General features: G+C 40.6%; 1 protein-coding gene across 1 annotated transcript in view; it reads right to left on the minus strand.

The window, feature by feature from the left end:
• Positions 1–16869, minus strand: part of ALG13 (ALG13 UDP-N-acetylglucosaminyltransferase subunit) — a 105177-nt gene that overhangs the window by 62057 nt on the left and 26251 nt on the right. Inside the window, 8 exon segments of the mRNA XM_053579744.1 lie at positions 516–678; positions 878–959; positions 5800–5872; positions 9197–9243; positions 10085–10135; positions 12538–12621; positions 13191–13507; positions 13510–13535. Coding sequence (XP_053435719.1) covers positions 516–678; positions 878–959; positions 5800–5872; positions 9197–9243; positions 10085–10135; positions 12538–12621; positions 13191–13507; positions 13510–13535 — 843 coding nt within the window.

Genomic DNA, 16869 nt, shown 5'->3' on the forward strand with positions numbered 1-16869 from the left:
AAAAAAAAAGAAAAAAAAAAAGAAAAATTAGCTGCAGGTGGCCAGGCACCTGTAGTCCCAGGGGGAGGAAGGAGGATCACTTGAACCCAGGAGTTTGAGGTTGCTGTGAGCTGTGATGCCACAGCACTCTACTGAGGGTGACATAGTGAGATTGTCTCCAAAAAAAAAACCACACACACACACACAAAATGGACTGTGACTTCAACAAAACGCCCAGAGGTTTGAACATCTCACAGTATATTTTTGGTAAAACTCTTCCCCCATTAAAAAATACGCATTCCAGGCAGCGCCTGTGGCTCAAAGGAGTAGGGCGCCGGCCCCATATGCTGGAGGTGGTGGGTTCAAACCCAGCCCTGGCCAAAAACTGCAAAAAAAAAAAAAATGCATTCCTAATGTATATGTGTGAATATATAATCTAAGTCATAAGCCTGTCAGACCCCTTCCACTTTCAAATTATGCACAGAAACACTGAAACATAATTATCTTGTAGTTCACACCCCCTTTCCCTTTATTACCTATCCTGAGTTGAACTCTTGTCATCAGTATGGGTATCTGCACTTCCAGTCAAAGCATTATTTCTATTCTTCCTAGAACCAGCTCGAAACAATTCAACTGCAGTTTTCAACTCTTCTTCATCGACAACAAATACATCTTTATAGAGAATTTCATATAACACAGCTGAAGGGGGAAAAATAGCCAAAATTCTGATTGTCAAAATAGTATTTTTTATAACAATGTAAAAATAGCTTTAACCCAACATACAAATTCAACAGATATACCAAAGTTTTAAAAGGCCTATTGTGGTAGGTCCACCAAATTAAAAACAAGCAACAAATGATCTGAAATCACACCTGAAAATTTATAAAGCTTCACTTACCCTGACAAATAGCAGCACTTGACTGAAATCGTTTTGAGTATACAGAATCATAATGACCATTACTTGAATAGCAGAGTACAATCTAAAAAAAAGAAAAACACGTAACAATTAAGTGAATATTACATATCTTACAACCATAAAATTATGTTGATAATTACCTTCAAATTAGGTTGGTAGTCAGCAATTGATAATTTAAATGTATTATTTTTTTAAGGTTTTTTTTTTTTTAGACAGTCTCACTCTGTTGTCCTGGGTAGAGTACCAAGGCATCATAGTTTATAGCAATCTCAAACTCTTGCACTCAACCATTCCTCTTGCTTCAGCCTCCCGAGTTGCTGGGACTACAGGCATGCACCACTACGGCTAGCTAGTTTTTCTATTTTTAGTAGAGATGGAGTCTCACTCTTGCTCAGGCTGGTCTCAAACTCCTGAGCTCAAGCAATCCACCCACCTGAGCCTCCCAGAGTGCTAGGATTAAAGGCTTGAGTCACCCTACCCTGTCTCTAAAGTCATTTTTAAAATCTAAATATAGGCCAGGTGAAGTTGCTCACGCCTATAATCCCAGCACTCTGTAAGGCCCAGGCAGGTGGATTGCTTCAGCTCAGGAGTTCAAGATCAGCTCTGAGCAAGAGTGAGACCTTGTCTCTACTAAAAATAGAAAAACTAAGGCAACATGATCATTTGAGCTCAAGAGTTTGGGATTGCTGTGAGCTATCACGACACCACAGCACTCTACCCAGGGCGACAGAGTAAGATTCTATCTCAAGCAAAATAAATAAAGGCTCGGCGCCGGTAGTACAGTTGTTATGGCACCAGCCACATACACAGAGGGTGGCGGGTTTGAACCCAGCCCGGGCCAGCTAAACAACAATGAGAACTGCAACAAAAAATAACCGGGTGTTGTGGCAGGTGCCTGTAGTCCCAGCTACTTGGGAGGCTGAGGCAAGAGAACCGCTTAAGCCCTAGAGTTGGAGATTGTTGTGAGCTGTTATGCCATGGCACTCTACCAAGGGCGACATAGTGAGAATCTGTCTCAAAAAAATAAGGAAAATAAATAAATAAATAGGTTCAGTGCCTATAGCTCAAGCAGCTAAGACACCAGCCACATACACCAGAGCTGGCGGGTTCAAATCCAGCCCGGCCCTGCCGAACAACAATGACAACTACAACCAAAAAATGGCTGGGCATTGTGGCAGGTGCCTGTAGTCCCAGCTGCTTGGGAGGCTGAGGCAAGAGAATCACTTAAGTCCAGGAGCTGGAGGTTGCTGTGAGCTGTGATGGCCACCGCACTCTACATTCAGGGTGACAGCTTGAGACTCTGTCTCAAAATAAATAAATTAAATTAAATCTAAATAGAAGGAAATGCAAGCTGTACCTCATAAAGAGATCTTCTTAGCAGTGACTTTTAAATGCCAAGATTAAAATCACTACTATTGTTACACTGTTCACCTCAATCACATTCCTTTAATATATGAAACAAAGCCTGATTTACAAATTTGCAAAAAATAGAAATTTTTACAAAAAGAGTTACTGAACATAATAGAAACCCTAGGAGATGTCAAGAGACTGAGCTTAACTTCTAAGAATGATTGAAGAAATTAAGTGAAATACCTAAATATTCTAAACTCAGACTAAGAAAGGGACTTCACTCAATTTATTCAAAAGATTACCCACTGTACTGAACAGCAATACATCAACACATCATATGGCAGCTAGACTATTAGACAGACTTCCTCAAGGCATTGAGCTATCTACAAAAATGAGGGATTAACTTCTGAACTATTTTCTTTAACTTCCAGTTTTTTCCCTAAACAATTCAAATATGTTTGCTAACCAAATTTTTCAGCAAAAAACATCCCATGAGATAAAATCTGTTCATGTAACTGCTCTAAAACCTTTCTAAATTTTTGTTCAAAATATGTGTCTTGGGCGGCACCTGTGGCTCAAAGGATTAGGGCGCTGGCCCCATATACCGGAGGGGGTGGGTTCAAATCCAGCCCCGGCCAAAAACTGCAAAATATATATATACACACACATTTTTATATATATATAGATAGATAGATAGATATTTATATATATACGTGTATATATATATGTCTTAGTCAGATGCAGCGTGGCTCACTCCTGTAGTTACAGCTACTTGAGAGGCTGAGGCAGAAGGATCACTTGAGCCCAGGGGTCTGAGGCTATAGTGTGCCATGATCACACCTATGAATAGCCACTGTACTTCCAGCCTGGGCTCCATAGCAAGACCTTGTCTCTATAAAAAGTCTATCTTGTATAAGGAATATAATTCTTAATGATTAATACTTTTCTTTTGAAGCTATCGTTGGTATCAGCAAACTGAAGATGATGCTATCTTCAGCTGTCAACATACAGAAGTATGTTGCCACATATTCTTGGCTGAAAAAAATTATCCTGAAAACTTTTTTTTCTACCTTCCTACACTACACTAGGGTAACTTCTAATAATCAAGTTCACTGATGCCAAGCCTATTGTTCTTTCCTAACCTTTTCTGAAATCACAATTCCATTTCAGTAATAATCTGTTTCCAATTGTCAAGCTAAAGCAACTCACAGTAAAGTTATGAATAAGTTTCTCCCACCACAAGGGATATTTGCATTTAAGAGGAGTTTATTAACTCCTAAGCAGAGAAGCTCTTTGTACTTTGGGCTACAAGAACCAAGAATTTGAACTAAGAAGTGTTAATAACCAGAGGCTATTAAGGAATAAAAGAACCCAGCTAACCAAAACTGATGAATAAATTATCAGTTCTTATAGAAAGAAAGCAGATGACTCTTAATTTATCTAAGCAAGTGGCAATAAGTTCCATTTTGATTGGAAGAAGCAAAACAAGGCATGATGGCTTTTATGTTCCTGGTGATATCCCAACATAAAATAGTAATTCTCATTCACGCTCATAGGGAGTGGTTTAGGAGTAGGCAGGTGGGATGTAATGCCAGTAAACTAATGAAAATGGGGTAAATCCGTATTACTGGTAAGGATAGATATCTAAAAAGAACAAGTAACAGGATGTTATGCATGAGCCCATCTACATAAAGAAAGACATGGGCGGCGCCTGTGGCTCAAGGAGTAGGGCACCAGTCCCATATGCCGGAGGTGGCAGGTTCAAACCTAGCCCCGGCCAAAAACAAAAAAAAAACAAAAAAAAAAAAAAGAAAGACATAAATGCAAAGAGAATGATACATAAGATTACCCACCCATACTTAATAGTTTACCTTCAAGGACATGCGATTGAAAAGCATGAATGAGAATTTACTTTTTACTCTACATTTTCAAATTTAAGTTTTATTTTGTTTTTAACATATGTACATTTTTCTAGATAGAGCAAGCGAGCTTAGTGAAGATGGCCAGCTTTCAGTAGCATTCACTTTAACACTGAATACACTTAGGAAATTAAAGATAGCTATGAAGAATGCAAAATTAGGTCAACATAGAAGGTAAAGGGTACCAAGATGAACATTAGGCATTTATTTCTTTGAAAGTTTGCTCTAGGCTCGGCACCCACAGCTCAGTGAGTAGGGCGCCGGCCACATACACCGCCGAGGCTGTCGGGGTTGAGCCCGGCCTGGGCCTGCTAAACAACAATGATAACTGCAACAAAAAAAAAAGCCAGATGTTGTGGTGGGCGCCTGTAGTCCCAGCTACTTGGGAGGCTGAGGCAAGAGAATCACTTATGCCCAAGAGTTGGAGGTTGCTGCGAGCTGTGATGCCACAGCACTCTACCGAAGGCGACATAAGGAGACTCTATCTTGACAACAGAACAAACAAAAAAGAAAAAAAAACACGGAAGTTTGAACCTTATCCTATAGTCACTGAAGTGTCAATTAGGGTTTGGGGAGCTTTTTTTAAATTACAGGGGTGACAAGATCAGATCTGTTCCAGAGGTAGCTAACAACACTGTGGATGAATGACTGGAGAGAAAAAGACTGGTGACAAAACACCTTGTCATTTAGACTGTGCTTACTTTTTCATTAATTTAGTTAAAAATTATTTAATACCCCAGTAAGCCAGTAGCATCCAATTTGTTTTCTTTCTTTTTTTTTTTTTTTTTTTTCTCAGACAGTCTCAAGCTGTCACCTTGGGTAGAGTGCTGTGACATCATGGCTCATAGCAACCTCCAACTCTTGGATTCAAGCGATCTTCTTGCCTTGGTTTTTCTATTTTTAGTAGAGAAGGGGTCTCGCTTTTGCTCAGGCTGGTCTCAAACTCGTGAGCTCAAGCAATCCACCTGCCTCGGCCTCCCAGAGTGCTAGGATTACAGGAGTGAGCCACCGTGCCCAGCCTCTTTTTCCTTTTCTTTTTTTTTTGAGATACAGTCTCCCTCTGTTGCCCTAGGCTAGCATACCATGGTATTACAGCTCATAGCAACCTCCAACTCCTGGGCTCAAACCTCTTGCCTCAACCTCCCTGAGTAACTGGAACTATAGGAGTACACCACTACATCCAGCTACTTTTTCTGTTTTTTTTTTTTTTTTTTTTGTAGAGACAGAGTCTCACTTTATGGCCCTTGGTAGAGTGCCGTGGCCTCACACAGCTCACAGCAACCTCCAACTCCTGGGCCTAAGTGATTCTCTTGCCTCAGCCTCCTGAGTAGCTGGGACTACAGGCGCCCGCCACAACGCCCGGCCATTTTCTGGTTGCAGTTCGGCCGGGGCTGGGTCTGAACCCGCCACCCTCGGTATATGGGGCCGGCGCCTTACCGACTGAGCCACAGGTGCCGCCCTACTTTTTCTGTTTTTTAGTAGAGATAGGAGTCTCACTCTTGGTCAGGCTGGTCTCAGAACTCCTGAGCTCAAGAAATCCACCCACCCCTGCCTCCCAGAGTACTAGGATTACAGGCATGAGCCACCAAGCCTGGTCTCAATTTCTTTTAAGTCAACATTCACTTATCATATTACCTTTTCTTCATAGCCATTATCAGTGATAGAAGTTGGAGGCTTTCCAGGATAGCGATAAAGAATGAAATCCCGACTACATCAGTAGAAAACAAAAGTGGGTGGGAAGAGATAATTTAGTATATGTAAGAGATAGTTTTAACAAGCATTCACACATTTTCCCTTTTTTAATTACTTTTTATTAAATCATAACTTTGTACATTGATGCATTTATGGGGTTCAGGGTACTGCTTCGATATACAATGTGAAAATGTTTACATTGAACTAAGTAACACATCCATCACAATTATACTCATTTCTTAATAGTAAGAAATGTACGATTGCATCATGCACATTAGGTGAGGTCCCCCCATATACCCTCCTTTCTCCCATATCCTCCTCCCCTCCCCTCTCTCTCCTCTTCCTTTCTACTTTCTGGACCATAGTTATTTCCTTTTTTTTTTAATTATTGGGGATTCACTGAGGGTACAAGAAACCAGGTTATACTGATTGCATTTGTTAGGTAAAGTCCCTCTTACAATTGTGTCTTGCCCTCAAGAGGTGTGTCACACACCCAGACCCCCACCCCCCTCCCTCCTTCTCTTTCTTTCTGATCTCCCCTGCCCCCACCTCCCCCCACCGTGTACTAGGTCATTAATTGTTCCCAAGTATTCACACTTTTAAACCGTCTACCTTATTAATATAAACTAACAAGCCTAATGTTTGGCTTTAAGATCCAAAGGGTCTGGATTGTTTAAAATGGTCTCAATCAGGGCGGCGCCTGTGGCTCAAGGAGTAAGGCGCCGGCCCCATATGCCAGAAGTAGGGGGTTCATACCCTGCCCTGGCCAAAAAAAAAAAAAAAAAAAATGGTCTCAATCAGGCTCAGCACCGGTAGCACAGTGGTTATGGCACCAACCACACACACCAAAGGTGGCAGGTTTGAACCCAGCCCGGGCCAGCTAAAAACGACGATGACAATTGCAACAAAAAATAGCCAGGCAATATGGCAGGCGCCTGTGGTCCCAGCTACTTGGGAGGCTGAGGCAACAGAATTCAAAAGTTTGAGGTTGCTGTGAGCTGTGACACCACAGCACTCTACCCAGGGTGACAAAGTGAGACTCTGTCTCAACAACAACAACAAAAAATGTGTCTCAATTAGGCTGGCGGGTTCAAACCCAGGCCAGGTCAGCTAAACAACGACAACTGCAACAAAAAAATAGCCAGGCGTTGTGATGGGCACCTGTAGTCTGAGCTACTTGGGAGGCTGAGGCAAGAGAATCGCTTTAGCCCAAGAGTTGGAAGTTGCTATGAGCTGTGACACCACAGCACTCTACCAAGGGTGACACCATGAGACTGTCTCAAAAAAAAAAAAAAAAAAAATGTGTGTCAATTAGGAGTGGAAGGGGTAAAGACAAAATATTACCAATTGTATGTATGTTTGTGAACTTTGGGGGCTCTCCCTATCTAAGCAGGGGTTGGCGAATCTTTTTTGGCAAAAAGCCAAATAATAAGCATTTCGGCTTTTACGGGCCATATGGTTTATTCAACTGTGCTTTTATAGCATGAAAGAAGCCATAAATAATGCTTAAGTGAATAGTCATGAATGTGTTCCAATAAAGCTTTATTTACAGGCAGTGAAATTTGAATTTTATATAATTTTCATGACATGAAACCTTCCTTTGACCTTTTAACCATTTAAAATATTTTATTTTTTTTTTGTAGAGACAGAGTCTCACTTTATGGCCCTCGGTAGAGTGCCGTGGCCTCACACAGCTCACAGCAACCTCCAACTCCTGGGCTTAAGCGATTCTCTTGCCTCAGCCTCCCGAGTAGCTGGGACTACAGGCGCCCGCCACAACACCCAGCTATTTTTTGGTTGCAGTTCAGCCGAGGCCAGGTTTGAACCCGCCACCCTCGGTATATGGGGCCGGCACCTTACCGACTGAGCCACAGGGGCCGCCCCATTTAAATTATTTTAAAGGGCGGCACCTGCGGCTCCGTGAGTAGGGCACCGGTTCCATATACCAAGGGTAGTGGGTTCAAACCCGGCCCAGGCCAAACTGCAACAAAAAAAATAGCCAGGTGTTGTGGCGGGCACCTGTATGTAGTCCCAGCTACTCGGGAGGCTGAGGCAAGAGAATCACCTAGCCCAAGAGCTGGAGGTTGCTGTGAACCGTGACACCATGGCACTGTACTGAGGGCTACAAAGTGAGACTCTGTCTCTAAAAAAAAAGAAAGAAATAAAATAAAGTCTTTTAAAAATCATTCTTAGCCTAGGGCGGCGCCTGTGGCTCAAAGGGATAGGGCACCAGTCCCATATCTGGAGGTGGTGGGTTCAAACCCAGCCTCGGCCAAAAAAAAAAATAATAATAATAATTCTTAGCCTAAAGGTCATACAAAGACAGAAAATAGGCCAATATAAAAGCCAACTCCTCACTTAACAGTAACAAAAAAGTGACTAGCCACCTTCCCAATGCCTCTTCTATATGTCTTGCTGGATTTAATGAGAAATGGACAAATGGTGAAATACTGACTTGAAAAAGTCCCTGTTGCAAGAGGGTTCTGATTCTACCAAGGTAGAATCTTACCATCCTAAGAATTATGAGAGAGTATTATACAGAGCAGATTCCTTAAATGAACAAGATTTCCACTAGCCTATAACCTATATTATATGGCTATTTTTTAAAAACACTACACCTTTCATAAATGCTACTTTTGCAGTTATAAAGATCAACTTTTAAGCAACTCCCAAACCAGTAGAGCAGTGCTTCTCAAATATTCCACCCATAATCACCTCCCAATAAACCTCTTTATACTTTTCTTAATTTCTCTATGAAATTTTAATACCATAGATGTACTATGTACCTGTTTATGTACTATGACCATTTGAAGGACCAAAAACCACATCTGAGTTGTTTTGCCCCTCCCAAAACCAATTCCTACTACCTGGGGACAATATTACTCCACAAAGAATGCATACCAAAGAGGCAAAAGTTAAATACACAAGAATTATATAAAATAAATATTCTGACTTCCTATAGAATATCAACAGTTCCTAGTCTTTTAGTCATCCATATAGACACAAATGCTAAAAGTAAGGAGGGCACCTGTAATAAGTTCTCCACCCAAAAACTACAAACTGAGGGCAGCACCTGTGGCTCAAAGTGGTAGGGCGCCGGCCTCATATGCTAGAGGTGGCAGGTTCAAACCCATCCTTGGCCCAAAACAGCAAAAACAAAAAGAAAACAAACAAACAAACAAAAAAAAAAAAAACTACAAACTGACTTTGCTTAGACCTCTTCATTCTACATATTACTACATCAAATCTCGAATTTCCCCAATCCTAACGGGACTTTAGTAGAAACCTTATACACACAGGCACACACACATACTCAGAAAGAAAAGGGGATACAACTTACTTATAAATTTGAGAAAGAGCCCTTATTTCCAACTGGCCAGCACCTTCCTAAACACAAATAATGTATAGAGATTTTAAAAACATTCTATAGCTAGGAGGTAGAAAGAAGTTCAACAATTTTTAAAGCTGCTTAGCATTGTTTTAGAATTTGTAGAACATGCTATAACTTGTTTTGATGCTTGGCATACTGCAACAGTTACTCAAACTTATCCTGAAAAAAATGGACCTAATGCCCTTCTTAGTCATTAAGTAATAAGGACAGCTAATAAGAGATTTTTAAAGCACAATAAAAGTAGAACTATTATAATAATAAAAAAGTATCAGGGTAAAGAGTTGGAGGTTGCTGTGAGCTATGACGCCATGGTACTCTACCAAGGGTGATATAAGTGAGACTCTGTCCCAAAAAAAAAAAAAAAAAAAAAAAAAGTAGCACGGTATTTAGTAAATGTGTCTTAAATCTAGAACTATGTAATTTTATCACATAAAATTACTTCTAAATAAGGCATATGTTTACAGATTTTACTTCCACAAAAAAGGAGGATAAATACAGAGAACTGTTTAATAAAACAAAATAGTGGTCTCTTTAGTAATATTCATTTCCACCCTCCTCCCCCGTGAAAGTGAATAGGCTTATGCTTATCCTACTTCCACTGTGTATACTCTTTTGCTAGTCTATGGATGATGGGATTACTGACACACAAATTTCAATGTTCAACACAAAATAACAGATCAATTGCCAGCCTCAAAACTTTTGCAAGAACTATTTGATTCAACACAGCTGGCTACCAAAGAAAATATTTTAAGTCTGTCTAAAGTGACAGTTGAATGAATATTTAGGTTGCTATTGTAAATAACTCTGAAAAGATTAAACCCCCATATTTGATCTTACCTTGGGATCTCCCAACCGTTCCAGGTATTTCTCAAAAGATCCCTCCACATACTTCAAAAATAAAACAAACTTGACTTAACCAAATACATAGCATTACTGAAATCTGGTTATATTCTGCAATATTATCCTCTGATGAGTTTTTTGTTCAGTTCAACAATTATGATATTAAGTTACTACTTTGCACAACATCTCAAGGAGATTTGCCCATATATAAAAGTTATGAGTGAAGAAAAGCTAGAGTATAAAAGTATCTTAGATATTGGTCTTGGCTTATTCACAAATCAGTACATTTCATAAAATTATACACCTTCAAGATTCATTTAATGTCAACTTAAATATCTTGATAATTTTTGTAAATCAAGCCTAGTAATTATAAAAATTTTCTAATTTGACAGGAAACATACCTTTGCAAAGTTAAACTGAGGAACTTTAAAAAGAATTATTAGTTTCAAAAGAGCCCAGGGTACAAGGGAACTTTTGGGGGTGATGAAAATGTTCTATATCTTAAGTGTGGTGGCAGTTGCATAATTGTGTTATCATTGCCAAAACTAAAAATGCTAAACTTAAAATGGTCAATTTTATCCTATGTAACATATACCTCAATAAAAATGAAATTCAACTCAGAACAAAACAAATTTATTTCTAACTCCATACATATCACTAGACTTTAAAAATCAGTTTTAAATTTTTCCTTAATTTTCAAAAGTTTTTTTTTTAGAGACAGAGTCTTACTTTGTCGCCCTCCATGGAGTGCCTTAGCATCACAGCTCACAGCAACCTCCAGCTCTTGGGTTTAGGCAATTCTCTTGCCTCAGCCTCCCGAGTAGCTGGGACTACAGGCGCCTGCCACAACGCCCGGCTACTTTTTTGTTGCAGTTTGGCTGGGGCTGGGCTCGAGCCCACCACCCTCGGTATATGGGGCCAGCGCCCTACTCAGTGAGCCATTGGCACTGCCCAACTTTTTAAAAGTTTTGAGGTATAACTTACATATAATAAACTGCACAATTTAAATAGCACAAATAAATTTTGACTTATGTACACATCCCATGAAATCATCACCACAGCTGAAGATAGTGCATATCTCTATCACTCCTGTAAGTTTCCTTGTGCCCCTTCCCTAACTGATCAAGCAGTGATCTGCTTCCTGTCACTGCAAATTGGTTTGTATTTTTATTGAATTTTATATAAAGGAAACCATAAAGTATAAATGGGGGGTGGCTTCTATCATTCAGTATAACCTTTTTGCGATTCATTCATGTTGTTTTAAAATTGTACACACATCTTTATTACTCAAAATGTAGTCCACTAAACGACAGCAAGCACCACTTTGGAATTTTTTTTAAATGTAAAAATCTCTGGCCCCAGCTCAGACCTATTGAATCAGAACCTGTAGTTTAACAAAATTCCCAGGTGTTTTGTATGTACAAAAATATTTGCGATGTACTGCTTTACACCATCAAGTAATGTCACTAATAACTGTTTCCCCAGGTGTGGAAAAACCTATACTCAGCTACAAGGTAACAAGCTTACAAGTCAAGAAGCCTTTGCACAGTTTTACAATTCCCTGAAACCTGTAGAGAAAATCAAGAGTAAACCTAAAACAGCCGGAAAATATCCAGAATAAACAGGAGAAAATAGTATTGGAAGCACTAGAAGCACGAAGGAAAAAAAAAAAAAAAACATACGAAAGGGCACACTTTCACCAAACCTTGATAAAACCTCCAGTTTTGTTAAAAAAAATTCAAATACTTGGGCAGCACCTGTGGCTCAAAGGGGTAGGGTGCCAGCCCCATATGCCAGAGGTGGTGGGTACAAACCCAGCCTAGGCCAAAAACTGCCAAAAAAAAAAAATTCAAATACTTATATGTGTACAAAGATATCCTCTAAAGTTATTTACCTAAAGTCAATCATTAGTAGCAGAGCTCCAATTACCACAATTTGTCACATGAAAAGACTAGATATTTAGACTAATTTGTTTCCTTACAATTAATTTTACAAGATTCCTCAAATTGACTAAAATTACTATGCACAGCATTAAGCAAGATTATGGAGAGAGTTTGCATTTGCACCTATTTCTAAATATGCATTTTAAAATATTAACAGAGCCAAACCTTTCATGAACTATTATTACATTTTCAAGAAAATAGTATATGGATAATACAAAATAAATGTAACTATTTAGGGTTTCAGGGCTGGGGTGTGGTATCGAAGAAGTAGGAGGAAGGGGACAGAGTAACTGTTTTTTCTTAATTTTTAATAAGAGTACAAAACAACATAATTCTGGGAGAAGGTTCAGAAGTATGCTAGCTAGTGGGAAGGAAGCCAAATGGGAATTAAATATTTGCTATTGAGAGACTACATGATATAATTCTCATATATAGATGCTCAAAATTCTTTTCCCACCCGCTACATATGCTGCTGACAATTCTCCCCTAGGTATGTGTTCTACTTACAGACTCAAAAGTTTGTCGATGTTCCCTCATATATGAGACACAAGCTTTCCTGATTTCCAAATGATGGACCTGGCTGCAAAACAACTAAAAAACACCAACTCACTGTCAGTAGCCATTTAAAACAGAAGCTTCTAAATCAAGATTATGAACTGGACACTTAATAAGACTTCTTTATTCAGAAAATATGTAGGAAATTGGAAATTAAATCCTTACCTTACTAAATTTATCATTTTAGTGAGATTGGGAAGGAATGATTCTGTCATGACTCACTCTTTTTTCTCCTCAATTTACAACCTGTAAATTGTTTCTTAGGCATAAAATTTACAGGAAGCAGAGGATACTTACAAATGATTAATTACATTTCAAGTTCTCTTTAACCCCATTTTCTTACCACTTCTACATTATAAACTGGCATTTAAAAAATAGAAAAGTTAAGAAAAGGTACAGCAATATATTTATACTAATCAGCAAAGACCAAGGTAATGCACCAAGTTAATAAGGAGCAGAGGGTCTCTTTCCAGGATCTGGATAGGCCTAGATGTTTTCATTAGGGAACAGAAAAGAATTTTGTTTCTTCTGGTGAACTACATATCTAGCTACAGGTCTCAAATTGAAAACTGAGTATATGGAAGATATATTTGTTTTCATTTTACCTGCTCCGAAATAGCCCGAAAGAGGCAAGAAGCATCCTTGGCAGTCAGCTTTCGAAACAGCCCTAAGCTGCCTAAATATTCATCCATTGATGCCTCATGCTGAAACTTCTGGCCGGAGTGCTTTTTCCATCCTTTATGCATTGTGCACAGCGTGGGAGGAGGGAGGAAGGAGCAGAAGAGTGGTAAGAAGGAAAAAGCAGGGTGCAGGCAGGAATGCTTATGCAGGTATCCGGAAAGCAGACCAAAGTCTAGGCATGAGAAGGCAGTTGGAGTCAGCACAGCAGTATCTTGGCACTTCCCAGGAGCAGAAGCAATGAGTTGGCTTTCCCCGGACAAATCAGGATCCTGTGAAAAGAAGAGGAAAAGCCAATGCTCCTAGGAATAGGGAACTTGACATGAGACAACGGAGGGAAAAGGTGCTTACAGAGCTACCTGGCTAGGGAAGAGTGGGATTACCCCAATCAGCCCAAGGTTGAGAAAAGTATGCATAAGCAGCTGAGCTTGGGACCAGAAGGAAACAGAGTTTGCGGCTTAACTCAGGGCAATTGCTGCAGGAGGCTGCAAAAGGATTAGAATAAGGCTCAGGTGTGTTAGATGCAGGCTGGTCCACATTACACTGCTTTAAAATCTCTGCTTTCATTTTCAACTAGTCTGTGCTCAAATTCCCTGTTCCTTTCATAGCTCCAGGGAAATAAAGGCAGGAGGAAATCTAAACGTAATTAACTAGTAAGCTTTTACATTATGAATACATTAAGAATATCTTCTTAGGCTTGGCACCAGCCACATACACCAGAGCTGGCCGGTTCGAATGCAGCCCGGGCCTGCCAAACAACGACAACTACAACCAAAAAACAGGTGGGCATTGTGGCAGGCGCCTGTGGTCCCAGCTATTTGGGAGGCTGAGGCAAGAGAATCACTTAACCCCAGGAGTTGGAGGTTGCTGTGAGCTGTGATGCCACAGCACTCTACCCAGGGCGATAGTTTGAGGCTCTGTCTCAAAAAAAAAGTATCTTTTTTAGGCCCGGTGCCTGTAGCTCAGCAGCTAGGGCGCCAGCCACATACACCAGAGCTAGCAGGTTCGAATCCAGCCCAGGCCTGCCAGACGACAACTACATCCAAACTATACCCGGGCATTGTGGCAGGCGCCTGTAGTCCCAGCTACTTGGGAGGCTGAGGCAAGAGAAATGCTTAAACCAGGGGTTCTCAACCTTCCTAATGCCACAACCCTTTAATACAGTTCCTGTGGGTCAGGACCCACAGGTTGAGAACAGCTCGGTTAACCACAAGAGTTTGAGGTTGCTGTGAGCTGTGATGCCACAGCACTCTGCCCAGAGCAACAGCTTGAGACTCTGTCTTAAAAAAAAAAAAAAGAGTATCTTTTTTAAAAAAATGGAGATGAACGTCCCTTTATCTGTGAGGGTAGAGATCACAGTTCAAGCAAATTGTCAAAGCAATTACCTGGTTATTTCAGATATGAGGGTGAAGTAATCGCTCATTTAATCCTACATAATAACGCTCTGCTAGCACCACAGAAACTAAATCTATTAGCTATGCTAGGAAACCCCAATACAATTATCGACTAATGTCTCCAAAGTATCATATGGCACTAATAAAAAGGAAAAATGCAAAAAACATGTTTCTTAAAAAATGAAAATAAAAATTTAAATGGAAGTAGCATGAAAACAATATTTTATCCACAAACTTTATAATAGGCTAAATTTAAAATGCTGTAGCACATTATGAGAGGCACTGGACGTAAGAGGCATGTTTCAGGTTCAGCACCCGTAACTCAGTAGTTAGGGCACAGGCCACATACACCAGAGCTGGCAGGTTTGAACCTGGCCCAGGCCTGCAAAACAACAACTGCAACAACAAAAACAACAAAATAGCTGAGCGCTGTGGTGGGCACCTGTAGTCACAGCTACTTGGGAGGCAGAGGCAAGAGAATCGCTTAAGCCCAAGAGTTAGAGGTTGCTGTGAGCTGTGACGCCATAGCACTCTACCAAGGGCTACACAGTGAAACTCTGTCTCAAAAAAAAAAAGAAAAAAGGCATGTTTCAATTATTACTAGGGTACTTTTCCAGAAAAACTGCTCTGGATTCTGAAAAGACCAAAGTAAAATATTAAGGGTCAAAGACAGGATGAGTTGTATAACTTGATTGCACTGTCAAGTGTCATTTTTATTTAAGTACCAAAATCCAATTATTTTCTTACTTTTCTTTAAGTGTTACAAAGTAAATAGGTAAAAAGCTGTCTTTTGAAAAGCTGCAACATTAAGCTGCTTTCAAAAAAAAATTTTTTGTGTTTGTGGATTCAGCAGTAATCATGACTGCCCCTATAAAACACCATCAATAGGGCGGTGCCTGTGGCTCAGTCGGTAAGGCGCCGGCACCATATACCAAGGGTGGTGGGTTCAAGCCCGGCCCCGGCCAAACTGCAACCAAAAATAGCCGGGCGTTGTGGCGGGCGCCTGTAGTCCCAGTTACTCGGGAGGCTGAGGCAAGAGAATCGCTTAAGCCCAGGAGTTGGAGGTTGCTGTGAGCTGTGTGACGCCATGGCACTCTACCGAGGGCCATAAAGTGAGACTCTGTCTCTACAAAAAAAAAAAAAAAAAAAAAAAAACACCATCAACATTCAGGCGGGTGCCTGTAGTCCCAACTACTCAGGAAGCTGAGGTAGGAGAATCACTTGAGCCCAGGAGTTAGAAGCTGCTATGAGCTGTAACCCCACAGCACTCTACCAAGGGCGACATAGTAAGACTCTGTCTCAAAAAAATAAAAACCCATCAAGGGGGGGCGCCAGTGGCTCAAGGAGTAGGGCACCGGCTCCATATACCAGGGATGGCAGGTTCAAACCCGGCCCCAGCCAAAACTGCAAAAAATATAAAAATAACCATTAATATTCAATTGTACAATTTAGGAATGAAAAAAATGCTTACATGGTAAAATAAATCCTGACTTTCCTTAGCACCCCAATTTACAATTACCTTAACTAATTTTTATTTTTTTGACAGTCTCACTTTGTCGACCCTAGTAGGGTACCGTGACATCATAGCTCACAGCAACCTCAGACTCTTGGGCTCAAGCGATTCTCTTGCCCCAGATAGCTAGGAGGGACTACAGGCACCTACCACAACGCCCAGTTATTTTTAGAAAGGGTGGTCTTGCTCTGGCTCAGGCTGGTCTCCAACTTACCAGCTTAGGTGATACGCCCACCTTGGCCCTAATTTCTTTTTTAAAAGAAATTGTAACACTAGGGAAGTGATGTCTTCTGCAAAACTTCTGAAATACTATGGGAAGAGGAATCACCATCTTTCTTTTTTTTTTTTTTTTTTTTTTTTGTAGAGACAGAGTCTCACTGTATCGCCCTCGGGTAGAGTGCCGTGGCGTCACACGGCTCACAGCATCCTCTAACTCTTGGGCTTCCGCGATTCTCCTGCCTCAGCCTCCCGAGCAGCTGGGACTACAGGCGCCCGCCACAACACCCGGCTATTTTTCTGTTGCAGTTTGGCCGGGGCTGGGTTTGAACCTGCCACCCTCGGCATATGGGGCCGGCGCCCTACTCACTGAGCCACAGGCGCCGCCCATCACCATCTTTCTTTAAGCTCACTGATTCACTGAGAGAAATTAATTGAAGGTTATAATTAAAATTTTAATTATTTTTTGTTGTATTTCATTTG

The sequence above is a fragment of the Nycticebus coucang genome, chromosome X (genome assembly GCF_027406575.1).
Source record: "Nycticebus coucang isolate mNycCou1 chromosome X, mNycCou1.pri, whole genome shotgun sequence".
NCBI classification, from domain to species: domain Eukaryota; kingdom Metazoa; phylum Chordata; class Mammalia; order Primates; family Lorisidae; genus Nycticebus; species Nycticebus coucang.